At 46.2% G+C, this 27,441-nt stretch overlaps 2 protein-coding genes across 5 annotated transcripts in view; one reads left to right on the forward strand and one right to left on the reverse strand.

The window, feature by feature from the left end:
- exosc7 (exosome component 7) overlaps positions 1-19,249 on the reverse strand; it is a 53,189-nt gene extending 33,940 nt beyond the window's left edge. The window contains exons 1-3 of the mRNA XM_038796589.1: positions 19,098-19,249; positions 6,858-6,959; positions 895-989 (exon numbers count right to left, since the gene is read on the reverse strand). Of these exons, the coding sequence (XP_038652517.1) occupies positions 895-989; positions 6,858-6,959; positions 19,098-19,154 (254 nt within the window). The 5' untranslated portion in view covers positions 19,155-19,249. The remainder of the gene's footprint in view (positions 1-894; positions 990-6,857; positions 6,960-19,097) is intronic.
- Positions 19,250-19,472: 223 nt separating this feature from the next.
- LOC119965773 (palmitoyltransferase ZDHHC3) overlaps positions 19,473-27,441 on the forward strand; it is a 45,850-nt gene continuing 37,881 nt past the window's right edge. The window contains exons 1-2 of one of the 4 annotated variants that reach the window (XM_038796586.1): positions 19,473-19,937; positions 26,532-26,858. In XM_038796586.1, the coding sequence (XP_038652514.1) occupies positions 26,559-26,858 (300 nt within the window). In that variant the 5' untranslated portion in view covers positions 19,473-19,937; positions 26,532-26,558. The remainder of the gene's footprint in view (positions 19,938-26,531; positions 26,859-27,441) is intronic. The other 3 variants (XM_038796585.1, XM_038796588.1, XM_038796587.1) reach the window with 3 other exon arrangements.

Here is a 27,441-nt window from a genome sequence, read left to right on the forward strand (position 1 = left end):
CTAGGGCCGAAGACCAAAAGCTTGGTTAAAGAGGTGGAGCAGCATCTTAAAAGGAGAGAGAGAGAGGTGGAGAGGTTTTGAGAGGAAATTCCAGAGCTAAGGACCTTGGCAACTGAAGGCCCAGCTGCTAATGGTGATGCAATGAGAATCCAGGATGCCCAGGAGGCCAGATTTGGGGCAGTGAGGTTAACTCGGAGAATTGTGGAGCTGGAGGGGATGAGGTAGGCCCCCTCATCATGGCCCTTTGCCACCCCCTAGTGAGCAGAGAGATGATCGAGGAACGGAATTTGGTACGAGTTAGGACATTGGCAGCAGGGTTGCCCTTAGGTTTCCAGTTGACAGAAGATGGGAGGCCAGTCAAGAGCATTTTTGGATAGAAATGATTGCACGTGGACGAGGGTTTTTTTCTCCCTCGCCTGATTCTCACATCTTTTCAGACAGCTTTTTACTGAATCACAGAATGGTTACAATGCGGTGGAGGCCATTCAGCCCATCTGCACCAATCCTCCAAGAGTAATTCACTTAGTGCCATTCTCTCGCCTTCTCCGTGTAACCCTGTACAGTCTTCCTTTTCAAACATCAACTAATTCCCCTTTTGAATGCTTTGATCAAACCCATCTCCACCACACACACAGAGAGTGCTTTCCAGACTTTAACCACTCACTACGTGAAAAGATTTCCCCTCAAGTCGCTTTTGCTTCTCTTACCAATTACTTTAAATTGATGTCCGCTCTTTCTAAATCCTTTCATGAACGGGAATAGTTTCCCTCCACCTGCTCTGCCCCGACCCCGGATGACTTTGAATACAAATTAAGTGGATTATTATTATGGTCTTGAGCACGAGCACCAACCCTGCTTTATCCCTTTCAATTTGTTATTCGATGTCTATCTTACCAGTCCACAAAGAATTCCAAAAATCCTTCACTGGGTCTCTCCAGTTTGGGTGTTCCCATTTCAGCTTTAACTCCCACGAGAATATCAGTGTGACCCTGTGAAAATACACACACATACACACAAACAGGTTAGTTACAATAATAATAATCTTTATTGTCACAAGTAGGCTTACATTAACACTGCGATGAAGTTACTGTGAAAATCCCCTAGGGTACACATAGGGAGAATTCAGAATGTTCAATTCACCTAACAAGCACTTCTTTCAGGACTTGTGGGAGAAAACCGGAGCACCCGGAGGAAATCAACGCAGACACGGGGAGAGCATGCAGACTCCACACAGACAGTGACCCAAGCCAGGAATCGAACTTGGGACCCTGGAGCTGTGAAGAAACAGTGCTACCCACTGTGCTACCGTGCCGCCCACAGTACTACCCCAATAAATCAACTCTCATGGTATATTAATGTTCACCATTAGCCCTTTTTAATAATTAGCCAGTGTGTTTAACACGCTTATTGCTTAATCTGATCCAAACCAGTCAATTTTGTTGTTCAATTTGAGTGCTGGCATCATCAACATCATCAGTAGACTGAAGGAGCATCAGACCTAATACCCTAAGTGAAGTAGAAGTATCTCCTGTAATGCTCCTTTGGCATCTCTTGCAATGACTCCTCTGATGGTCACGCTCAGTTAAGGACCTCACTGTTTAGCTACCATCAGACATAGATGAGTCTAGACCTGTTCAAAGTTAACAATGGCAATTCCGAAAGCCGACTAGTCAGCTTCTTCTAAAAATAAACTCCACCCTGGCCCTGGAATTCATCAGCCTTCTCCGACTACTTGTACAAGCTGACCAGGACATGTGTAAACACGGTGTCCTCTTTTACCCCCAATTAACTTCAAGCTGTCAAAACAAGTGGGTTATTTCCACCACCATAATATCGCGTGCCTCCAGCTCATCTCAATCCATGAATGAACTCTTGTGCCTCGGATTCAGAACGCCACAGGTTTGTTTCAAGAATCCCTGACAGCAAGACACTTGGGCACTTTACACTCACTTTAATCTGAAAGCACGCATTCATTTTCGAATACGCCAAAACACACTCGATGGGGGTGGGACCTACTTCATGCTTTCTGCCTCACCCCATAGCCAGCTCCTGCCTTATCGCACTCTTTATTTGACTTAAATTCATACAGGGACCATGCAAAAGGCATTAAATTGGTTTCATTTAACAATCTGCCGGCCTTTCCAGGTTTCCCCAGCTAACCATTTACCAATAACGTTCACGTTTACACGTGGATCGTTCCTATTGCCGTGTATGAAAATGTTTTTTTTGTCCAATGAATCAAGCTTTGAAATGCAGACAAGTAACAAACGCAAACCTTAAGTGAATTCTTGGGGCGAGTTCAGCATGGTGTGTCTGACACTGGCACGATGGGCTGAAAGGCCTCATTCTGTTTCTCACTCTGGCCCAGAAAACTGCACTCAAAAGTGATAAATTGCGTCCAAGCTTAGAGCAATGCTGATCGTGTAGACGCAGAATGTGGGCTGAATGCTGGTCACAGACTAAATGTACATTTGGCACAAATGAAATGAAATGAAAATGAAAATCGCTTATTGTCACAGGTAGGCTTCAATGAAGTTACTGTGAAAAGCCCCTAGTCGCCACATTCCGGCGCCTGTCCGGGGAGGCTGGTACGGGAATCGAACCATGCTGCTGGTCTGCTTGGTCTGCTTTAAAAGCCTGCGATTTAGCTGAGTGAGCTAAACCAGCCCCTCAGGGAACTTCTTGGAATTTAATTTTTTTTAAGAACTGATTTTCACAAGCATCTGTATGATACCGAATAAACACACCGGTAACTATTTACATAATATTGACAGGTCTTTAATTTCCAAACTTGCTCACTAGCAGAGCTCCAGTTTTATCAATATGGTGAAGCAAAAACTCAAATAATTCTCATGTAAGGCTGTTTGCTTCACCGTAACACAAACTAAATCTGCACTGTGTATAAACAGTAGCAGACACTGTATACACTTTAATTCAAATATTCAAAGCAGATTTTTATAACTGCATATTTCTGAAAATAGATTAATGCCTTGGTACGAGTCCAATCTCTTTTTTTTTTAAAATTGCACAGACCTTGGGAGCTGGTGGTGCTTTTTCCTGCGGCAGCCCACGTGTCTCGGTCTTTACTTCATTCTTGCTCATGAGAAGTAACAATTACGTTTACATTGCTGATTTTACAATATTCATTTTTGTGAAACAAACCTGTATTTAATACACAGCAAGACCAAGGATGTGCAAGGCAGAATTCTTGCAAATTAAGTGAAGTGCCCTGGAATGCAATCGGAAGCGGAACGTTTATTCAAAGCAGAACAGGGCTAGTTCTCTCTTCGCTATCGTGACTGAATGATGGAACGGTTTGAATCGGCTGCTTTCAATGCGGTTGGTCAAGGAACAATTGGCTACTTTGATCATAATTTTCACTAGCGCCCAACGAAAGACAACAGTTGTTATGGAGCGTGAATATGCGGTTTGCTCATGGAGGACCAACAGCAGCTCCAAGTAACAGATTGGTCTGTGTCACGACAGAATTTGTACCCAGGCACTCTTCCAGCTGCTTTGACATGGTTCCTGAGAAGATGGTCCGGCGTGCTGATTTCAGTGTTGGAGGGAATTTGCACCATTGGCTGTTATATAGGGTATCACTTAAAAGGCTAGATGTGCCACAATACCACTATTTTGGTATGACGGGAAAGGTTTATAATGGGATGATCCATTTAATGGACCGTTGAGAAGTGGAGAAAGCAAGGTGCCCGCTGCCATGGGTCATACTTGGCAGGTTGATGTGATGTGCCCTATGGTCTGGGGCTTGTGGTGTACTTTCGGTGAAAGATTTGCTCCCTTGGAGGTGCGAAAATGGGGACGTCTTCACCTTGAAAATTCGGCCATCGCCTCTTCCTCTTTGGCTTAATTCCTACACACAGTAGCACAGTGGTTAGCACTGTTGCTTCACAGCGGCAGAGTCCCAGGTTCGATTCCCGGCTTGGGTCACTGTCTGCGCGGAGTCTGCACGTTCTCCCCGTGTCTGCATGGGTTTCCTCCGGGTCCCCCAGTTCCGTCCCACAAGTCCCGAAAGACATGTCGTTAGGTGATTTGGACATTCTGAATTCCCCCTGCGTACCCGAACAGGCGCCGGAGTGTGGCGACCAGGGACTTTTCACAGTAACCTCATTGCAGTGTTAATGTGAACCAACTCGTGACACTAATAAAGATTAATTGTCTGAATAAAAGATTTGATGAATAGTCCAAGTGTATATTCAGCAAAGTCCAACTTGCATGAGATGCCAATTATGATATTTTCATTGGCTCGACATCTTGGAAAAGGGACTTAACTCACACAGGAACAGGAGTTGGCCATTCAGCCTCATGAACCTATCCCACCAGTCAATGAAATCATGGCTAATCTGTGACCTAACTCCACATACCCATCATTGCCCAGTTTCTCTTCACTGCAATGACGTTCGCTGGTTGGGCAAAGAGGGTTGCTGTTACACTTTGACAGCTGATCCTCTACCTCTGCAAACTTGCGCATTGAAACAGACCACAGATGGTGATTCCAAACAGTGGGCAAACTGGTGAAATCCACACTTACAGCTCATCGCTAATTCACAGCTTTGTTGGAAATGCTTCTCCGGCTCGGATTTCACCTGCCACAGCCTCTGAGCAAGCCAACAGTCAGATTCTCGTTTTTCACTAGCAAGAGGTTTTTTTTTCTTTAACCATGTGCTGTAATCATCAAGCCAGGCAATAGCTTCCGCCGTGGCTAAATGGGGTCCTCTGCTGAATTTTGACAGGGGGCAATGATGTGAGTTGTTTGATTGGGGCAGCACAGCTGCAGACTGGGTCTCCGGCAAGGCTCCACTTGTGCCAATTTGCTGCACAATGTCCTTGGCCAGTGTGGAAATGGTGGTGGAGCCCCCGCCCAGTGTTGGCGTGGCAGGTTGAAGCCAGGTGGGCGCGGACTGTGGGATTTGTTATGACTATTAAGAGTCAAGTGACTATATAACTTGAGTGAGCCCATCCATTAGGACTCAGGCATAACTTTCAGAATACTAGCTCAGGGTGAGCATAGATAATGCTGTTAATTCCAAAAGTCAAGGTGCCAATCCTGCCTGGATCACCTTCTGCAGTTGGCACAGAATTCATTGAAGTTGTCTTTAGAGTTTGTGTGCATACACAATTGCATCACTGAATGTGTCGGCAAGCAGCCTTTAAATACACTACCCCAAAGTGAATATAAAATCTATTGGGAAGCAGACAGTTTTAATTCGCAATATCATCTATTTGCAACAAGAAAAACTTTAAAACTGTTCCGTGTAAAAGGGACTTGATACGCATTCACTTCGCTCCCGTACCAGCCTCCCCGGACAGGCGCCGGAATGTGGGGACTAGGGGCTTTTCACAGTAACTTCATTGAAGCCTACTCGTGACAATAAGCGATTTAATTTTCATTTTTTCATTTTCATTTCATAAAGGAAGATGAAAGCTAAGGAATCATACAATGCCTCATAGGGTTAGTATGGCCCTTTATTTTCTACCCCCTGCTTCTCGGTCTGTGCCCTCTTTCAGTCCTGCCCGCAGACTGTGGGATTCTAGGTGATGGCAACTGTCTCAAATATTTCCACCCATACGGGATAATTATGGCTAAATGGTAAATGCGAACCATATTTGCATACACATCAGCTTTTTCTTCCTCTTTCCCTCCACACAGGTACGTTCCTGCTTTGCACCAGTGGATCACTCACGATGAATAAGCCAGTCGACAGAATGGGTGCCTCAGTGCAGTAAAGACCCATTGGCCCAGAAATGTACAGGGGGAAAGAGCCGTGCAACCAGGACGTAGTCACTGACAGAGGAAGAGGGAAAACATCACATGGTGGAATCCCGATGAATATTTTTACCCCATCAAAAAGCAAATGTATCACTCATTTTTACCCCCTCATAATGTAAAAGGTTTTGATGTATAAATATAAATCATTTTCTGTGACAAATTTCTATTAAAATTATTATATTTACAAGTTTATTTTAGTACTTTTGTACCAGTGAACCTAAAGCTAATTAATAATCATTCAGCGAGCAGACTTATGTACTATATTCTGACGGCACATTTTTGTTTGAAAATTCATGCTTTGGATCTGGGTCTCACTGGGTCGACCATGATTTGCTGCCCATCTCTCTGCCCTTGAGAAGGTGGTGGTGAACTACCTTGTTGAACCGATGCAGCCTACATGGTGTTAGTGCACTCACACAGTGCTGTTCCAGAATTTTGAATCAGCGACAGTGAAGAAACAGCAATACATTTCCAAGTCAAGATATTGAGTGGTTTGGAGAGGAACTTCCAGGTGGTGGTGTTCCCATGTGTCTGCTGCCCTGGTACATGGACGTCCACACGACTGGTCCACTATACACAGTAGAAAGGGTACATATTTGAAAGAAACAAGATTTCTTACTGCCTCTACTAATTGTTAGCAGTTACGTTGTTCAGTGCACCGCTCTCACTTTAATAAGGTGCAAACAGCGGATCAAAAAGCTTTGCAGAGTCCTTTAAATTGGTAAATAAATAGTAAGTAACTCGCTGTAATGCTCAAAACAGCCAGTGCACTTAATATGTTACAGGCAGGAGGACCTTTGCAATTGACTCCTGTGACAATGGCAAATGGTCAGCATCATTTCCCCAATATAAGTGATCGCCTGTACTGATCATGAACAATGTAAGTGGTTGGGACTGTATTTAAATAACTAAATCACCCTATAAACATTCTAGAGTAAATTCTGTTTAAAAGGCAGAGTTACAGTGGACTGTAACTTGACATTTTTGCAAAGTTCAAATAAAGTATTGAGATAAACCTTCCAAAAGATTACTTCAATTCAGAATGAAGGCAGCACCAAGCAGTCCTTACAATTTTCACTCTGGCAGATCCACTGGTGTTCGACACCACATCTGTTTCTATTTCAATATGTCTGTAATCTTCACACCCACGGCCATCAATTCGCAGATCATCCTAAAGAATGGAAATTGGAAAAAGTCACTCAACATTGATTACCAAGTGAAAAAAAACAAATGCATATTATAGAAACAGAACTATATTTCTGTAGACACATGCCAAAATTCGAATTGACAGACAGGCATATATATCCCAAGCTGCTTGGCTTTATACTTTACAAACTCACCAATAAATTGATACTTTAAAATTACTTGTCAAAAATGCTGGAGTTCAAACAGCCAATGAATAGATTACTAGACAGTACTCACACCTGGACAAAAATGCTCGAAACTGCAGCTTAACACATTATTGGCGAAGAGGAAGGTTAAAACGCATCAGCCGCAACAACACAACGGCTTAATGGTGCAGTGGGTAGCAGTTCTGCGTTCGGGTCCCACCACAGCATAGTAGCACAGTGGCTTCACAGCGCCAGGGTCCCAGGTTTGATTCCTGGCTTGGGCCACTGTCTGTGTGGAGTCTGCATGTTCTCCCCGTGGCTGTGTAGGTTTCCTCCGGGTGCTCTGGTTTCCTCCCACAAGTCCCGAAAGATGTGCTGTTAGGTAATTTGGACATTCTGAATTCTCCCTATGTGGACCCGAAAAGGCGCCAGAGTGTGGCGACTAGGGGCTTTTCACAGTAACTTCATTGCAGTATTAATATAAGCCTACCTGTGACAATAAAGATTATTATTAGGTGTTATCATAACCTGGCCAAACAGGTTGAGTATCAACCTGCAAATCATTTCAGCACATGCCAATAGCAAGCGGTAAGAGCAGGAGGGATTCCTGGTCAGCCATGTGATGGGCAGAATGGTAGAGCCTCTACCATCACTCTCCATAGCTCCAGTCTACAACGGGTGTAAAAGAGTATGTTGCAACAGCAACTTGGACTCCCAGTGAATTGAAACACAGCACGACCGCTAATAAGTCTGGGCTTTTGCAATTCATTTGAACATCATATTCCTTTATCCTTTTTTTCATTGTACTGGGACAGCTATCATTGGTGAAGATAGAAAAGGGATTTGTAAATGGAATCTATATTCCCTTAAGCGCTTCATTCTTTTCTCAATTATTAATTGAAATGGGCTCGTGTGTAGCCCTTGAGATTGGCTCAAGTAGTCACAGCAGGATAGAAATTGCTGCAATTCTCAATATTCAGAAGAAACATTAAGAATAAGATGTGCTCCTAATTCAGCCTCAATTTTTTAATTCATTCTTGGAAAGTAAGTGTCGCTGGTGGGTCCAGCATTTACTGCTCATCTCTAGTTGCACTCGAGAAGAGGACAGGGAGCCACCTCCTTGAGCTGCTGCAGTTTTGTGTGGCATCCATGATGCATTGTTCAGTAATGGTTTTAAACAACCGAATGGTTTGCTGGGCCACTTCAGAGAGTCAACCACATGGAACATACATACAGTGCAGAAGGAGGCCATTCGGCCTCCTTATCACCAACCCACTTAAGCCCTCATTTCTACCCTATCCCCGTAACCCAATAACCCTTCCTAACCTTTTTGGACACCAAGGGCAATTTAGCATGGCCAATCCATCTAACCTTGACGTCTTTGGACTGTGGGAGGGAACCGGAGCACCCGGAGGAAACCCACGCAGACACGGGGAGAACGTGCAGACTCCACACAGTGACCCAGCGGGGAATCGAACCTGGGACCCTGGCGCTGTGAAGCCACAGTGCTAACCACTTGCCCTAAACATAGTTGCGGGTCTGGAGTTACATATAGGCCAGGCAAGGGAGGCAAATTTCCTTCCTGCCGCCCAGCTGTACTAGGCCACCAATGTTTTATTTTCACCATAGCTAGTACATATATACATCCCAATTTAAACAGGAGTGCATTTTTTCCTAAAATGCAAATTACATTTGAAATTAATCAATGACTATTTTTTGTAGTTTTGTTTATCCCTGGATGTCTGGGACAGTTTGAAAGCCCCAGTGCTCTCGTGCTCTCTTCACTATTCTGCTAGCGCTTTCCACGGACAGTCCTGTTAAAACGCTAAACCATGTGTCCTGGTCGTCTGTAAATCCACATCTATCTAAAGAGACAAACAATGAGCACAGGTTGAATATTTTCTGCCTTGGCCTCATGCAGTAATATCTAGCCAGCAAGTCGGAAAAGGAACAGCAGCTGAAGTTGTGATGGAGGTGGAGAGATCTCAGGTCACGGCTCTGGATGCTAGGAGTCAAACCCATGACAACGATGGGGTAATGTAACCAACCAGCATCAAACAATCTATTTTAGGTTGCTTGCTGGGACACACAGAAATCAGGTTTTTAGAACAAATGCTGAGTTGTGCTACTGTAAAATGAGGGCTTTGGATTCACCTACTCAAGATGGATAAGCTAGCATACAAGTCGAACAAACATCTACCACCATATTAACAGCAAATATAAGAATAGTCCATTATTAGAGAGCAGCACCTGTCTCACAGGAGGCAGGCTACTTACTGACTACACCTCTCACAAAATAGATGTCTGGGACAGTTGGCAGAGGACCCAAGATGGAGAGAAGCCAGAAGTTTCAAATACACTCTGATGATACTTTTGAAGGCAGTGAGCGAGGTGGCAAGGATAGTTGTGTAGGTATAGATACTACCCGAGTGGGAGAGGGAGGGCATGGATAAAGGACAAGCTAACCAAGTCAATAACAACGTCCGTTCATATTAATAATAAATAAAAATAAATAATGTTTATTGTCACAAGTAGGCTTACATTAACACTGCAATGAAGTGACTGTGAAAATCCACTAGTCGCCACATTCCAGCGCCTGTTCTCAGCTGGTACAGGAATTGAACTCGCCCTGCTGGCCTTGTCCTGCATCACAAATGAGCTGTCTAGCCCACTGAGCTAAGCCCCTATAACATGGAAAAACCTCCCAAGACATCCCACAGGCACATTATAAAACAGAGAGTGTGACACCGAGCCATTAAACTGTTTATGAGGTCAAATAACCGAAAACTTGGTCAAATAGGTAGGTTTTAAGGCGCGTTTGAAAGGACAAAAGCGAGGAGGAGCGACAGAGAGGTGTAGGGAGGAAATTCAAGAGCTCAGAACCTTGGTAACGCAAGGCAGAGCCACCAATGGCAGATGGATTAAAGAAGACTATCAGAAGAGATGGATGCAGCTAGTTAAGGGGATCGGGTAGATGCAGTCAGGGAAGGCACCGGGGCCGGATGGGTTCCCGGTGGAATTTTATAAAAAGTTTGTGGACCTAGTGGGCCCCTTGCTGGTGCGGACACTCAACGAAGCGTGGGAAGGGGGGACTTTGCCCCCGACGATGTCACGGGCGCTGATCTCGTTAATTTTAAAGAGGGACAAGGACCCCCAGCAGTGTGGTTCATACAGGCCCATATCTCTCCTCAACGTGGATGCTAAGGTGCTGGCAAAAATCCTGGCCACCAGGATAGAGGACTGTGTGCCAGGGGTTGTGCACGAGGACCAGACAGGTTTTGTGAAGGGAAGGCAGCTGAACACGAATGTGCGGAGATTGTTGAATGTCATCATGATGCCGGCGATTGAGGGGGAGGCAGAGATAGTGGTGGCGCTGGATGCAGAGAAGGCCTTCGATAGAGTGGAGTGGGGGTACTTATGGGAGGTGTTGGGGAGGTTTGGATTTGGTGAAGGGTTCTTTAGATGGGTAAGGCTGCTATATGAGGCCCCGATGGCGTGCGTGGCCACGAATAGGAAGAGGTCGGAGTACTTCCGGCTTTACCGAGGGACCAGGCAGGGTTGCCCCCTGTGCCCCTTGTTGTTTGCACTGGCAATCGAGCCGCTGGCGATGGCGTTGAGGGATTCAGAGGTGGAGAGGCTTGGTGCGAGGTGGAGAGGAACATAGGGTGTCGCTGTATGCCGATGACCTGTTACTGTATGTGGCGGACCCAGTGGGAGGGATGCCGGGGGTGATGGAGTTGCTAGCTGAGTTTGGGACCTTTTCAGGTTATAAATTAAATTTAGGCAAGAGTGAGGTGTTTGTGGTGCACCCTGGAGACCAGGAAGAAGGAATTGGTAGGCTCCCGCTTAGGCGGGCAGGGGAGAGCTTTAGGTACCTGGGGGTGCAGGTGGCCAGGGACTGGGGGACTCTTCACAAGCATAATTTCACCAGACTTGTAGATCAGATGGAGGAGGAATTCAAGAAGTGGGACATGCTGCCATTATCGTTGGCGGGGAGGGTACAGTCCGTCAAAATGACGGTGCTTCCGAGGTTCTTGTTCCTCTTTCAGTGCCTGCCTATCTTTATCCCCAGGGCCTTCTTTAGGAGAGTGACTAGCAGTATTCGGAGCTTTGTGTGGGCGCATGGGACTCCGAGAGTGAGGAGGGTGTTCCTGGAGCGAGGGAGGGATAGAGGCGGGCTGGCGCTGCCCAACCTCCAGGGGTACTATTGGGCGGCCAATGTGTCAATGGTGCGTAAATGGGTGAGGGAGGGGCGGCGTGGAAAAGAATGGAGATGGCGTCATGTAGAGGTACGAGCCTGGGTGCCATGCTAACGGCGCCGTTGCCGCTCTCCCCTAAGAGGTTTACCACGAGCCCGGTGGTGGCGGCGACCCTAAGAATCTGGGGACAGTGGAGGCGGCATGGGGGGGGAAACAGGGGGCTCGATGGAGGCTCCACTGGGTGGCAACCATCGGTTCATCCCGGGGAACAAGGATGGGGGATTTAGGGGGTGGCAAAGGGCGGGCATCAGCAAATTGAGGGACCTGTTTATTGGCGGGAGGTTTGCGGGCCTTGGGGAACTGGAAGATAAATTTAGCCTTCCCCAAGGGAACATGTTCAGATACTTGCAGGTAAAGGAGTTTGCTAGGCGACAGGTAGAGGGATTCCCTTTGCTGCCCTCGCAGGGGACAATGGACAGAGTGCTTTCGGGGGTGTGGGTCGGAGAGGGGAAGGTGTCTGACATCTATAAGGTAATGCAGGAGGTGGAGGAGTCGTCAGTGGAGGAGCTGAAGGCTAAATGGGAGGAGGAACTCGGGGAGCAGATGGAGGACGGGACTTGGGCGGATGCCTTGTACAGAGTCAACTCTTCCTCCTCATGTGCGAGGCTTAGTCTCATCCAATTTAAGGTGCTGCACCGGGCCCACATGTCCAGGACTGGGATGAGTAGGTTCTTTGGGTGTGAGGATAGGTGCGCCAGATGTTCGGGGAGTCCAGCGAACCACGCCCATATGTTCTGGGCATGCCCAGCACTGGAAGAATTCTGGAAGGGGGTGGCGGGGACGGTGTCGAGGGTGGTCGGATCCAGGGTCAAACCAGGGTGGGGACTCGCGGTTTGTGGAGTTGCGGTAGAGCCGGGAGTGCAGGAGGCGAAAGAGGCCGGTGTCCTGGCCTTTGCGTCCCTAGTAGCCCGTCGAAGGATTCTGCTACAGTGGAAGGATGCAAGGCCCCCAAATGTGGAGACCTGGATCAGTGACATGGCGGGATTTATAAAACAGGAACGGGTCAAATTTGCCCTGAGAGGATCAATACAAGGGTTCTATAAACGATGGCAGCCTTTTCTGGACTTCCTGGCGCAAAGATAGGTATCTTGGTCAATAGCAGCAGCAACCCGGGAAGGGGGGGGGGGGTGTTCCTTATTGTAGTTTCTATTCTGTAACTTTATATTGTGTTAATTTGCTTTGTTGTTAAAATGCTGTGTTGTGCATGGGGGTGGGGCGAATGTTTATGATGGTTAATATTATTGTTATTTTTGGTATTTTACTATGGTGCGTTATTGTTGTGTAAATTCAAAATTTTTCACCCCCACAACCCGATGATGCGCAGGGTAGGTGGATTGGCTACGCTAAAAATTGCCCCTTAATTGGGGGGGGGGGGGGAAAGGAAACAGGAAAATCAGCTTGAAGGATACGGTGCAGCAGCAGCCATTACAGGGACCTGGCTACAAGCTGTGCCTGATTGGCAGCTACATTACCCAGTCAATAGGATCTATTGGAAACATTTAATGTCAGAGGGAAAAAAAAGCCATGTTTAATACTTCATCTTCAGTTCAGCGCTTCCATACTGTCCAGAAACGTCACCCTATATTATATGCTTAAATCTTAAATGGGGGGCTTTAACTCACTGCAATATGTATCTATATAGGACCTTTAATAGAGGAAAATATTTCAAATCAATCCACAGATTCAATATCCAACACAATAGCGAACAATCCATTTAGGTGGGGGGTGGGGGGGTGGGGGGGGGGGGGTTTGCTAGCAGTATCTTTGTTGACAGATGTGAAGGTTAATCCTCGAGAGACAGGTTCTGTCACAAGTGCAACACCATGAAGCTGCTGTGTCATTGCAGGTTGTTGATTTTGGTGCTGGTTGCTGAGCTGCTATAGCCAGTGATCATCGTGGTGGTAACCGGCAATCCACAGGAGGTGACGCCAGCTCCCTCTATCCTCAGCAAGTGACCACTCCAGGTGCGATAGCCAATGTTTAGGGCCTTCATGTCACGTGTGTCAGCATCCTTGAAGCAGGGCTTTGGTTGCCCCACTGGTTGCCTGGCTCCAGCCAACTCACCATGAAGAAAGTCCTTGGGCATGCAACCGAATTCCTCCGTGCTGACATATCCAAGCCACCACAAAATCACGCTGGCACAGTGATTAGCAGGGTAGGTGGGGTTACAGGGATAGGGTTGGGGAGTGGGCCTACAGTACAGACTCAATGGCCTGAATGCTATGGATATGAAATTTGGGAACTCTGCCTTTACGAAGACTGCTACATTCATGATTGCAACAATGAGCAACATTGAAGATAGATCTGTCAAAGAGACAGATTTTAAGCAGCGCCTTTAAATAGGAGCGAGGGAATGGAAGGGCTCAGGGGCCAAATTCCAGAATAAAGGTTCCAGGGCATTAAAGACATGACCGCCAATACTGGAGTGATTAAAATCAGGAATGCGCAAGAGGACAAGTTCGAAGAATACAGAAATCTGAGGGCAAATCTACAGACGATTATAGAGATAGGGAGGGGCGGGCAGCACGGTGGCCTAGTGGTTAGCACAGCTGCTTCACGGCGCTGAGGTCCCAGGTTCGATCCCGGCTCTGGGTCACTGTCCGTGTGGAGTTTGCACATTCTCCCCGTGTCTGCGTGGGTTTCGCCCCCACAACCCAAAAATGTGCAGAGTAGGTGGATTGGCCACACTAAATTGCCCCCTTAATTGGAAAAAATAATTGGATAATCTAAATTTAAAAAAAAAACAAAAAAAAGAGATAGGGAGGGGTGATGCCATGGAGAGATTTGAAAATGATAGTGAGAATTTTAAATTCAAAGCTTTGCTAAACCAGGAGCCATGGGGGAGGCAATTTCTAATCCCCTAGTCACCACATTCCGGCGCCTGTTCGGGTGCAGAGGGAGAATTCAGAATGTCCAATTCACCTAACAAGCACGTCTTTCGGGACTTGTGGGAGGAAACCGGAGAACCTGGAGGAAACCCACGCAGACACGGGGAGAACATGCAGACTCTGCACAGACAGTGACCCAAGCCGGGAATCGAACCAGAGACCCTGACACTGTGAAGCAACAGTGCTAACCACTCTGATTGTACCGCGCAGTGGTTTTGTCACTAGTAATCCAGAGACCCAGGGTAATGCTCAGGGAACCTGGGGTCGAATCCCACTATGGTAGATGGTGAAATCTATATTCAACAAAAAAATCTGGAATTAAAAGTCTAATGATGACCATGAAACTATTGTTGGCCTTGGCTGGCCTACATGTGACATGTGATTCCAGATCCACAGCAATGTGGTTGACTCTTAAATGCCCTTGAAATGGTAGAGCAAACCACTCAGTTCAGGGGCAATTAGGGATGGGCAACAAATGCTGGCCCAGCCAGCGACGTCCACATCCTGTGAAAAAAGTAAGAAAACGTCGGTCAACAAGCACAGGGATGAGGGGTAAACGGTACTTGATGATAGTTAAGATAAAAGCAGCAAAGTTTTGGATGAACTAGAGTTCTTAAAAGGGAATGAGGGTCAAGCTACGGGCAAATGAGGTGACATGAGAAGATAGTGAAAAACTGCCAAGGACCGGAGACAAACCCAGAACAAGAGACCATTACAAACGAGGTTTGTGTGTGAAAGATTGGAAGCAAAAAAAAAGAAAGCGCTAGAAGCACTCGCATTTGCAGAGAACACAAACCTAATTATTTAATTATTTTAACACTGGCCTTCATTTACCAAAGGCTTGAACTCTGGAATTCACTCCCTAAATCCTTCCATCTCTCTGCTCCTTCAAGACATTTCACAGCTGCTTGAGCAAGCTTTTGCCCACCTGTCCTTTGCTTCAATGCCAAATTAATTTGATAACTTGCAGCTTGTGGTTCCCAGAAGTGCAACATTGACAAATTCTGAAGCTTAAACTATTTCACACATCGCTCCATGTGTGGCAGAACAATAGTGTTTTTTTTTCCAATTAAGGGCTAATTTAGCGTGGCGAATCCACCTACCCTGCACATCTTTGGGTTGTGGGGGTGAGACCCACGCAGACACGGGGAGAATGTGCAAACTCCACACGGACAGTGACCCGGGCTGGGATTGAACCCGGATCCTCAGCCATGTGAGAGAGCAGTGATAACCACTACGTAACTGTGCTGCCCTCGAACAATAGTGTTTGATACACAGACTGCTCTGTAAGAGTGCATAATGTGGCATTACGGATAATACATGCGCACAAAAATATAAATCGCAAATCATATTCGACTGACATAATGATGATGCTTGGGGGTAACTTTGATCAGGTGGCTATGGTGTGGTTGAGGATAATGCCAACAGGATGGTTTTAATTCCCTTTCCAGTAGACGTAGCACTGGAATCTGCCTCCTCAACATGCCCCATGCTGATGTGGAGTAGTACCCATCTGTCTATACAACCAATTGTCCCTCTAATAGACATGGATGCTGATACCACGGTTTTACAAACTCAGGGTCGCAACCCACAGGTGGGTCGCTCGCGGATGTCAAGAGGGTCGTGGAGCGATCGGTTGTGGCTTTCCTGATTGTGGAAAGAAGTCCCCAATGGCTGCGACTGGTTGTTAAGATCGCCGGCTGCGTGCAGTCCCCAATTGGTTGCGGCGTTTGAGGGGGTGGGTGGCGTGAGGTGGGCTGCGTGCTGGTCACCACGTATTTGCAGGGGGTGGGGACAGGAGCTGACGGGCGTCCACCTGGATGAGCGATGCTAACGGTGGTGGCCATAGCTGGAGCTCTGCTCCAGTGCGGCGCAACGTCCGCTTGCACTTTCACAACGTGAAGTACTGGTCGGAAAGTGGTCAGCAGTCTATAACTAGCGTGGATGCAGCCACTGGACAGTGGGAGGGAAGCCAAGGTTGTCAGCCAGGAATACCGATCAAACGAGGTCAGTCAAACGGCCATGTCAACACTGGAAGAAGCCTACACAGTCATCACTTCGTGACACCACTCTCTGGAAAACAGGAAGTCAGTGCTTTTGGTGAGAATGGAGATGACTTGGATGGTGCAATGCAGTGGAACCAATAAGAAATAGTGACATTGTATGTGTTTGACAAGTTACTTTTCTCATCTAAAGTCATAGTTGTAAAGTAAAAACAAGATTGTACTTTTTTCTATACTTGTTTAAATTTCTAAAGAAATGGATATATATTTAAAACAAAGTTTCTGTGTTAATGCAAGGTTGATGACGTTCACCTGAAATTGTTTAATTTTCAGTTGTAAAGTCATAAATTTGGAAAAATCAGGTATTGGAAATAAAGTTTCAAAGTTAAAAAGAAAATGCTGGCTGCGACTGGCCATTAAACACGAATGATGGAGTCTTTCCTCTAGAGGCAGCAGCAGAGAGACGGTCACGCGCCCGGCACTTACACGGACGTCATGCGCCCTATGCATCCGTGCTTTGTACGTGAAATCATGGAGGAGAGGTTCTTTCATTTTGTCACTGCCAGCAAGTAAGCAATGGGACTGTATGAAGAAATGAAGAGAGATTATTTTGTAATGAGGAAGAGTGGCCCAGAAACACAAACAGGCCAGAATCTCAAAACTGAATCTGCTGAAGAGAGCTGCAAAGGAGAGTCCACGACAAGGCAGTGCTGGTGTGAGCTGCATAGAGCCAGAGGGCCTCTGGTGAACAAGTCATTAAGAAAATGAAATCAGGGACAAAGCAGTATAAAGACGATTCCTTGAGATGTGTCTTTATTAATTGTGCCAATGCAAATCAGGATGCAAAACCTCTGAGTTATTTGCAGAGAAGTACTGGCAAATGAAAGTTTAAAACCCTCAAATCTTCATGGCGGGTTTGAGGGTAAACCTCTTGATTTTTTTCCAAAAGACTCAGCGAGAACTGAAATCATCAGCGGAAGTCCTCAGCAGAAATGTGGCATTGAATGACGAAGCAAGTGAGTTCGTGGGGACCAAGTAGGTTCACCTGTCGCATTAAAGGTAAGCAATAATGGTGTGTCACAGAGGTCGGCCGGCCTGGGTGGCTAATGTCAGCCAGCATAGGTCACGAACATCGGTCGGCATGGGTCCCGAAATTCCACCAGTTGGTAAAGGTGGGTCCCGGGAAACAATATTTCTAAAACACTGGCCTATACAGTCCTCCATGGACCAGGCTAATTTCTTACCTACCAGTCAACCTACCAATAATATTTTATATATAATGCGCTAGATAACTAGAATAATAGAAACAAAATACTGCAGATGGTGGCATCTGAAATAAGAACAGAGGATGCTGAAAAAAACTCAGCAGGTCTGGCAGCATCTGTAGGGAGAGACAGCGGAATTAACATTGAGTCTGCTTGACTCTTCATCACCAATAAAGAGAGTGAGAATATGTTGGAGATTAAAATGTAGCTGAGAAAAATTGCAACAAAATGTAGAAACTTTAAGAACAAAAGACAGTTGGCCTGGTGTGAGGGAAGGACGGCACTATTGTAATCACTGCTGCCTCACAGCACCAGAGACCTGGGTTTGATCCCGACCATGGGTATGCGTGTGGAGTTTGCACTTTCTCCCCATGTCTTTGTGGGTTTCCTCTGGGTGCTCTGGTTTTTTCCCACAGTCCAAAGATGTGCAGCTTAGGTGGATTGTTCATGCCAGTATTGATTCTTAGTGTCCAAAAGTGGGCTAAAAGCCTCCTTGTGCATTGTAGAGATTCTATGATTCAAAGGGAAGGGTGGTTGGAAGGGTTGCAAGCAACACATGTATTTTCTTTTAAAAACAGGATTTAAGATTAAGGAGAAAGTTCACAGACAATGTTTTTTTTAGAATACCCAATTATTTTTGTCTAATTATGGGACAATTTAGCGTGGCCAATCCACCTAACCTGCACATCGTTGGGTTGTGGGGGTGAGACCCACGCAGACACGGGGAGAATGTGCAACCTCCACACGGACAGTGACCTAGGGCCAGGATCGAACCCGGGTCCTCAGCGCCGTGAGGCAGCAGGGCTAACCAAATGCACCACCTTGCTGTCCACTCACAGGCTAACATTAATGAATCAACATGGGAGTCGAGGGCTACAGCGTGCCTAACTGGAGGATGAGATTGCCGTTCCTCCAGTTAGCACCTGGCTTCACTGGAGCATTGCAGAAGCCCGAGGACAGACAAGGTGCGGAGTTAAAATGGACAGGAGACAGGAAGGCTGGCGCCGTGCCTGCGGACTGAGCGAAGGTGTTCCTCAAAGTGGTCACCATGTGCTACCATGCTACCGATGCGGCACGGTACCACAGTGCTTAGGACAGTTGCTTCATAGCTCCAGGGTCCCAGGTTTGATTCTCAGCTATGGTCATTCTCCGTGTGAAGTCTGCACGTTCTCGTCGTGTGTGCGCGGGTTTCCTCCGGGTGCTCCGGTTTCCTCCCACAGTCCAAAGATGTGTAGGTAAGGTGGATTGGCCATGATAAATTACCCTTAGTGTCCAAAAAGGTTAGGCTGGGTTACGGGGATAGGGTGGAGGTGTGGGCTTAAGTAGGGTGCTGTTTCGAAGGGCTGGTACAGACGCAATGGGTCGAATAGCTTCCTCCTGGACCGTAAATTCTACGATTCTCACCCAGGTAGAGGAGGGCGAGTTGGGAGGAGCAAACGCGACTGGCCAAATTGAAGGAGGCGCCGGTCAAAGGAGTGTTGGGGGCCTCGGAGGGGCTGCACCGCCTGCGGTGGCCAGGGAAGGTGCTGCGGGCCGAGCAGTTCGATTGCAGGCGACTCCTACCTGCACCCCGTGCATCACGTACACCTTCTCCGCCTCGCTTAGCAGCACGGTGGCCATCTTCCAAATACGTCATCACCGCGCGACCCTCTCCGTGACGTCACCGTCAACCCGCCCGCATGCGCAGGCCCCTCCCGCACGCCCTCCACTGACGTCATGCACCGGCCAACCGTCATTCCTCCCGGCACAGAAATATTTTAAATCACCGCCGCGCTGGTGGGATCGCCACACAGCTCAAATCAGTCGGCGAATGTGCCGAACATGAATTATGGCGCCGCCTGGGTGAACAGTTGTTGTTGTCGATGAGGCGGTTGGGTGACCGTTTCTGACGTTGGGGTGAACCGGATTTTACGTCACCTCCGGATTCGCCCCTCCGTTTCCGCTTCCGGTCCGCCTGCCCTTCCTCCCTCCCTCGGCGTCCAGGGTAACGGGCGGTGGTGGCAGCACTTGCTACTACTGGCTGGGTCCCCTGATTACCCAGGGACATCGTGGGTGTCTCCCCGGGTTCGCTGCCGAGCGGGGCACCCAATGGGAGGCCGGGCCTCGGCTTTCATGCGGTCTGAGGCTCTGAGCCGCCTGAGGAGCGGCGGCGGCGCCCCTGTGTCAGCCTGAGGCCTCCTGGCTTCCCCTGGCTGCTGTGTCTGTGTGGAGGAGGATAGGATAGGCGCGAAAGGAAGCAAAGGTTTTCCTGGTGAGTGTCCTTGCGCCTCAATGTCTCCAAGGGGCTCATTAAAAACCCTTAAACCTATTAGACTGACCCAGTTTTCTTGTGATGTGATTCCGGCGTTGGACTGGGTGGGCACAGTAAGAATCAGGAGCTTTCGGAGCTCAGCTTTTCCTCAGGTGAGTCTGAGCTACACTCCGAAAGCAAGTGATTCCAAATAAACCTGTTGGACTTTAACCTGATGTTGTAAGACTTCTTACTGTGCAACTTTTAAAAAATAAATTTAGAGTACCCAATTATTTTTTCCAATTACGGGGCAATTTAACATGGCCAATTCATCTACCCTGAACATCTTTGGGTTGCGAGGGCAAAACCCACACAAACACGGGGAGAATGTGAAAACCCCACAAGGACAGTGACCCAGATCCGGGATCGAACCTGGAACCTCAGCGCCGTGAAGCAGCAGGGCTAACCACTAGGCCACCGTGCTACCCCAGTTTTACTAAACTTTAAACATCACTGAATGATGCCCACCGCATCTGTTTTGCGGTTTGTTTTGTATTGTGCTGTTGGAGGTAACTTCCTGTGAATGAACCTGAACTATTGTGCATATTCTATGTGTATTTTTTCAATTCACAGAGGTGGTTCTCGTGCTTACATTTGTCCCACAGGCGGCACGGTGACTATGGTTAGCACTGCTGCCTCACGGCGCCGAGGATCCAGGTTCAATCCTGGCTCTGGGTCACTGCCCGTGTGAACTTTGCACATTTCTCCTCCCCGCCTCTGTGACTGCGTGGGTTTTGAAAAATGAAAATCGCTTATTGTCACGAGTAGGCTTCAATGAAGTTACTATGAAAAGCCCCTAGTCGCCATGTTCTGGTGCCTGTTCGGGGAGGCTGGTACAGGTTTTGCGCAAGAAGATGCGCAGGGGAAGAGTAGACAGGGAAGAGATGATGAACGCAAAGGGACAGGTGGTCTGAGGTGCATTTGTTTTAATGCGAGAAGTGTAGCAGGTAAGGCAGATGAACTTAGGGTTATGATCAGCACCTGGGAATATGATGTTATTGGTATTACTGAGACTTGGTTGAGGGAAGGGCAGGACTGGCAACTGAATATCCCAGGGTATAGATGCTTCAGGAGGGATAGAGAGGGAGGTAGAAGGGGGTGGAGGAGTTGCATTACTAGTCAGAGATGATATCACAGCTGTGATTAAGGAGGGCACTATGGAGGATTCGAGCACTGAGGCAATATGGGTGGAGCTGAGAAATAGGGTGCAGTAACATTGTTGGGACTTTACTACAGACCTCCCAAAAGCGAGCATGAAGTAGAGGTACAAATATGCAGACAGATTATAGAAAAATGTAGGAGCAATAGGGTGGTTGTGATGGGAGATTTTAACTTCCCCAAGATTGAATGGGATTCGTGTAGTGTTGGAGGCGTAGATGGAGCAGAGTTTGTAAGGAGCATCCAGGAGAGTTTTTTTTTTTTAGAACAGTATGTAAATAGTCCAACTCGGGAAGGGGCCATACTGAACCTGGTATTGGGGAATGATCCCGGCCAGGTGGTTGATGTTTCAGTCGGTGATTACTTTGGGAATAGCGATCACAATTCCGTAAGTTTTAGAATACTCATGGACAAGGACAAGAGTGGTCCGAAAGGGAGTGTACTAAATTGGGGAAAGGCAGAGTATAACAAAATTCGGCAGGAGCTAGGGAATGTGGATTGGGAGCAGCTGTTTAAGGGTAAATCCACATTTGAAATGTGGGAGTCTTTTAAGGAAAGGTTTATTAGAGTGCAGGACAGACATGTTCCTGTGAAAATGAGAGATAGAAATGGCAAGATTAGGGAACCATGGATGACGGGTGAAATTGTGAGACTAGCTAAAATGAAAAAGGAAGCATACATAGGATCGAGGCAACTCAAAACTGATGAAGCTTTGGAGGAATATCGGGAAAGTAGGACGAATCTCAAACGCGCAATAAAGAGGGCTAAAAGGGGTCATGAAATATCTTTGGCTAACAGGTTTAAGGAAAATCCCAAAGCCTTTTATTCGTATGTAAGGAGCAATAGGGTAACTAGAGAAAGGATTGGCCCACTCGAAGACAAAAGAGGGAATTTATGCGTAGACTCAGAGGAAATGGGTGAGATTCTTAATGAGTACTTTGCATCGGTATTCACAAAGGAGAGGGACAAGACGGATGTTGAGGCTAGGGATGGATGTTTAAATACTCTAGGTCAAGTTATCATACGGAAGGGGGAAGTTTTGGGTATTCTAAAAGACATTAAGGTGGACAAGTCCCCAGGACCGGAAGGGATCTATCCCAGGTTACTGAGGGAAGTGAGGGTTGAAATAGCTGGGGCCTTAACAGACATCTTTGCAGCATCCTTGAGCACGGGTGAGGTACCGGAGGACTGGAGAATTGCTAATGTTGTCCCTTTGTTTAAGAAGGGTAGCAGGGATAATCCAGGGAATTATAGACCTGTGAGCTTGATGTCAGTGGTAGGCAAACTGTTGGAGAAGATACTGAGGGATAGGATCTATTCACATCTGGAAGAAAATAGACTTATCAGCGATAGGCAGCATGGTTTTGTGCAGGGAAGGTCATGTCTTACAAATCTAATAGAATTCTTTGAGGAAGTGACAAAGTTAATTGATGAGGGAAGGGCTGTAGATGTCATATACATGGACTTTAGTAAGGCGTTTGATAAGGTTTCCCATGGCAGGTTGATGGAAAAAGTGAAGTCGTATGGGGTTCAGGGTGTGCTAGCTAGATGGATAAAGAACTGGCTGGGCAACAGGAGACAGAGTAGTGGTGGAAGGGAGTGTCTCAAAATGGAGAAGGGTGACTAGTGGTGTTCCACAGGGATCCGTGCTCGGACCACTGCTGTTTGTGATCTACATAAATGATCTGGAGGAAGGTATAGGTGGTCTGATTAGCAAGTTTGCAGATGATACTAAGATTTGCTGGAGTTGCAGATAGCGAGGAGGACTGTCAGAGAATACAACAAAATATAGATAGATTGGAGAGTTGGGCAGAGAAATGGCAGATGGAGTTCAATCCAGGCAAATGCAAGGTGGTGCATTTTGGAAGATCAAATTCAAGAGCGGACTATATGGTCAATGGAAGGGTCTTGGGGAAAATTGATGTACAGAGAGATCTGGGAGTTCAGGTCCATTATACCCTGAAGGTGGCAACGCAGGTCGATAGAGTGGTCAAGAAAGCATACAGCATGCTTGCCTTCATCGGGCGGGGTATTGAGTACAAGAGTTGGCAGGTCATGTTACAGTTGTATAGGACTTTGGTTCGGCCACATTTGGAATACTGCGTGCAGTTCTGGTCGCCACATTACCAGAAGGATGTGGATGCTTTAGAGAGGGTGCAGGGGAGGTTCACCAGGATGTTGCCCGGTATGGAGGGTGCTAGCTATGAAGAAAGGTTGAGTAGATTAGGATTGTTTTCGCTAGAAAGACGGAGATTGGGGGGGTCCTGATTGAGGTGTACAAAATTATGAGACATATGGACAGGGTGGATAGCAACAAGCTTTTTCCAAGAGTGGGGGTGTCAATTACAAGGTCACGATTTCAAGCTGAGAGGGGGAAAGTTTAAGGGAGATGTGCGTGGAAAGTTTTTTACGCAGAAGGTGGTGGGTGCCTGGAACGCTTTACCAGCGGAGGTGGTAGAGGTGGGCACGATAGCATCATTTAAGAGGCATCTAGACAGGTATATGAACGGATGGGAACAGAGGGATGTAGACCTTGGAAAATAGGAGACAGGTTTAGATAAAGGATCTGGATCGGCGCAGGCTGGGAGGGCTGAATGGCCTGTTCCTGTGCTGTAATTTTCTTTGTTCTTTGGGTAGGTGGATTAAATTGCCCCTTAATTGGAAAAAAGTTTAAAATTGTCCCAGTCTGAATGTCGAAGTAAAGAACTTTAAAGTTGTTACAATTGGATAGAAGAAACATGATAGGAATAACATTGTACTCATTGAAGTACTGCCCCCTTTGACCAAAACAGAAATTTCTCAGCTGGTCAGACAGTGCCCGTGGAGAGAGGAGCAGTGTTTATGTTTCAAGGCGATGAACCTTCATTTGTTAACTTGTGTTTGTCTTTCCAAAGGCGCTGCCTAACCTGCTGAATAATTCCAGCACTTTGTTTTATTTTGGATTTCCAGCAGCCTCGGTGTTTTCTTTTTGTGATGATTCAAATACACTCTTGTTTCCATCAAAATGGACATGAACATGTGACATTTAAACATGAACTTAAGTGCAATTAAGATGTTTCATTAGAAGGTAGTTGAAACAAACAATCTGATAAGAAAGCAGAATGTCCATAGTGTAGCCAATAACCTGGAAAAACAACATGGATTTCTCAAAACTGACAAGATATAACTTTTTAGTAAAACAATGGGAACGGTTGTTGCAGCTGGTGTCCCAGACTGTAACAACCATTATCAGGATTGGCTAGAGTGAATTCCTGATATCTCCTGCATATTTCCCTTTTTAAAGCATAAAAGCAATTTACTGCGGGTGCTGGAATCTGAAACCAAGAAGAAAATGGTGGAAAATCTCAGCAGGTTTGGCAGCATCTGTAGGGAGAGAAAAGAGCTAACATTTCGAGACAAAAGTCATTGGACTCGAAACGTTAGCACTTTTCTCTCCCTACAGATGCTGCCAGACCTGCTGAGATTTTCATTTTGATTCCCTTTTTGAAGTAGTGTGTTTGGAAACCGTTTGTAAAGCCTTTCCAATTGGATAATTACAATGAGATATGATTAAAGTTAAGTTCATTGTCTTTGTTTTGTATGTTGCATGTCACTATGGGTGTGACAGTAGTTCGCTCTGCTACCTCAGTGCCAGGAACCTGGATTCAATTCCAGCCTTGGGTGACTGTGTGGAATTTGCACTTTCTCTCTGTGTCTGTGCGAGTTTCCACCAGGTGCTCTGGTTTCCTCCCACAGTCCAAAGATGTGCATGTTAGATGGATTGCCATGTTAAATTGCCCCTTAGTGTCCAAAAACGTTAGGTGGGGTTACAGGTTTGTGAGGATAGGCTGGAGGTCTGGGCTTAGGTAGGGTGCTCTTTCCAAGGGCCTGTGCAGACTTGATGGGCCGAATGGCCTCCTTCTGTACTGTACATTCTATGATTGGAATACAGTTGTTTTTATTCTTTCATGGGATGTATGCGCAAGGCCAGCATTTGTTGCCCGTCCCTAATTGCCGTTGAATTTGGTGGCTTCATAGAGCAGTTAAGAATCACCCAGGATACTGTCATACAGTCATATGGGCCAGACCAGATAAAGATGGCAGATTTCCTTCCCTGGACAGCTGGCTTTCACAATGGTTTGCGGAGGCTTCTGTAAACACTTAACTGTAAATTAGTGATGTCATAATTTACCTTTTAATGTTTTCAATATTCTCCTGGGTGATCGAACATGTATGGCAGTATCCATTTTGGCTTGCACTAACCTTACCAAACAAGTGAACATTTCAAACCACTGTTCATCCCCTGCCCAAAAAGTATGTGAGATATTTCGAGGAGCAACGTTGATGTTCAAAGTTTCAATAGTTGGGATAGAGGTTTGCATTTTATGCTTTGAAATCTGCATGCATTCAGTTAACAGCTGATGGTTCTGGGATAAAATGTGAACTAAATTCAAATGTAGATGGAATATTTTTCCTTGGAAGGTGGCTGCAAACTAAACAAAGAACAGTGCTACTTTTAACATGGTTATGAAAAGCATGCAGGAGAAAGCTTTTTGCATTGCACTCACAAACTAACATCTGCTATATGTTTCGATGGTCTTTGTTTGACAACTTAGTGACGTATTGTAGATGGTGTTTAAATATAATTATTGAGCTTGGTGTTCTGCCTTGGGCAACTTATTAATCAGTTCCAGTTTTTTGAAACTTGAAAAAGCGACAACGAAAAGCAATGCTATGAAATATTGGTTATAATACCTACAGTATTGATTTGAGCATAGTTGTCACTTTTTTTTTTTGAAATCTGACAAGTCTAATGATTATTTATCATTTCATGTTCTTTGATCAAAGAGCAATGCATGGTCTGAGGAGAGTAAATGTGCAAAGGAAATTGCGTTGGAACAAAAATACACTCCACTGTTGATCTTGAACCATATTATAGTGACGGTGGTCAGTTTGGAGAAATTCTGTGCTCTCGATTGCAATTGTACAGACAGAAAGAGGCCATCATGTCTGTATTGGCTTTGAAAGAACAATTAGTCCCACTCCTCGATCGTAGCGGCTTGCTGCACAAAAAAACCCTTCTGATCTATCTCCTAGATTTTATTTTAACCCATTACTGACCCTGCTGCCCGGGAAACACGTATTCCTTATTTAGTATCAAATCCCCCCCGAGGCCTCTGTTAAATTTCCCACAACTCTTTTCTGCTCAAGGGACAATAATCCCAGCTTCTCTAGTTTACCCACCTAACTGACTCACCTCATCCGAGGTAATTTAATTTTATTGTTGTCGTTCCTTCTTACTGGCTGAGAACTAACGCAGTTAGTGTTCATTTTGGGTAACTTGACATGTATCCTATCTGAAATTGAATTGCCTGGTGTTTCTTCTTAAATACAAAAATCCTAGAACTAAGGGTGACATTTACTCAGCACAATTTGGCAACTGTTGATGTTTACACTAAGAGTCGAGATCATATTGGGATATTGTGTGAATTTTTGATTTTGAATTGCATGTCTTTAAAGGCTGTGGCAAAAAAAGATTCAAGGAGCTTTCTTCTCTCCTGCTTGTACAGGTTTAATTATGGACTGCACATTAGATCATGTTGTCATCTAGTCGAAACAGGGATATTGAGCGGCGAGCTGAGTACCTGCAAGCTGACCAGTGTCTGCCACCTTCCAGTGACAACTCCATGGGTAGGATATGGTTCATCAAAGATGGCTGTGGTTTGGCCTGCGCCGTCGTCACCTGGATGCTGATTTTCTACGCAGAGTTTGTGGTTATTTTTGTCATGCTCGTGCCAGCGAAAGACTTGTTGTACAGTATCATTAATGGGATTATCTTCAACATGCTGGCTTTCCTTGCTTTGGCTTCTCACTCGAGAGCAATGCTGACAGATCCTGTAAGTCACACATTTAATTACCTCCATTAATGTTAAGAGAGGAATTGCATGTCCCTGACTGGTGCCAGTTTGATCCTGTACTAGTAAGAGTACATAGGAGATCGGTTGACTAAATTGTGGTGTTCAGAGCAAACCTCAGTTAGCTGCTTCCGGCTTTCCAACTAAATACCACATTATGCGGTGCTGAAATATGCAAGACTGGGATACCATGGGCACAATTCCTGGTCTGTACTGTTAGCAAATTTGCGGCCTGGTTCCTCCTTGGAGGTGAAAGAAGGAAGGAGGAAGATCCGCCCATTCCTGTGGCCAATCGTGATCTCTGCCCAAGGTCGATACTCTGAAATACTTCTTGGGTGACCTGACTCTGACTCAGTCATTCATCTGTGATGTGATCCGTTATCAAATAGGTTGTTGTGTCTCTTCCTGTGTGAATGCCCACTTGGGCAAGGAATCAGTGAACTGCCTGTAGCTCTGGAAAGGTAGAGCAGCAAGATTAGGTGCCGACAAACACACTTTACATGGTGACGAATGATACGCACAGGATGATTCAGCCCATCGTGCCCCTCGGGTCTTTGAAAGAGCC

The sequence above is a fragment of the Scyliorhinus canicula genome, chromosome 5 (assembly GCF_902713615.1).
Source record: "Scyliorhinus canicula chromosome 5, sScyCan1.1, whole genome shotgun sequence".
Classification (NCBI taxonomy): domain Eukaryota; kingdom Metazoa; phylum Chordata; class Chondrichthyes; order Carcharhiniformes; family Scyliorhinidae; genus Scyliorhinus; species Scyliorhinus canicula.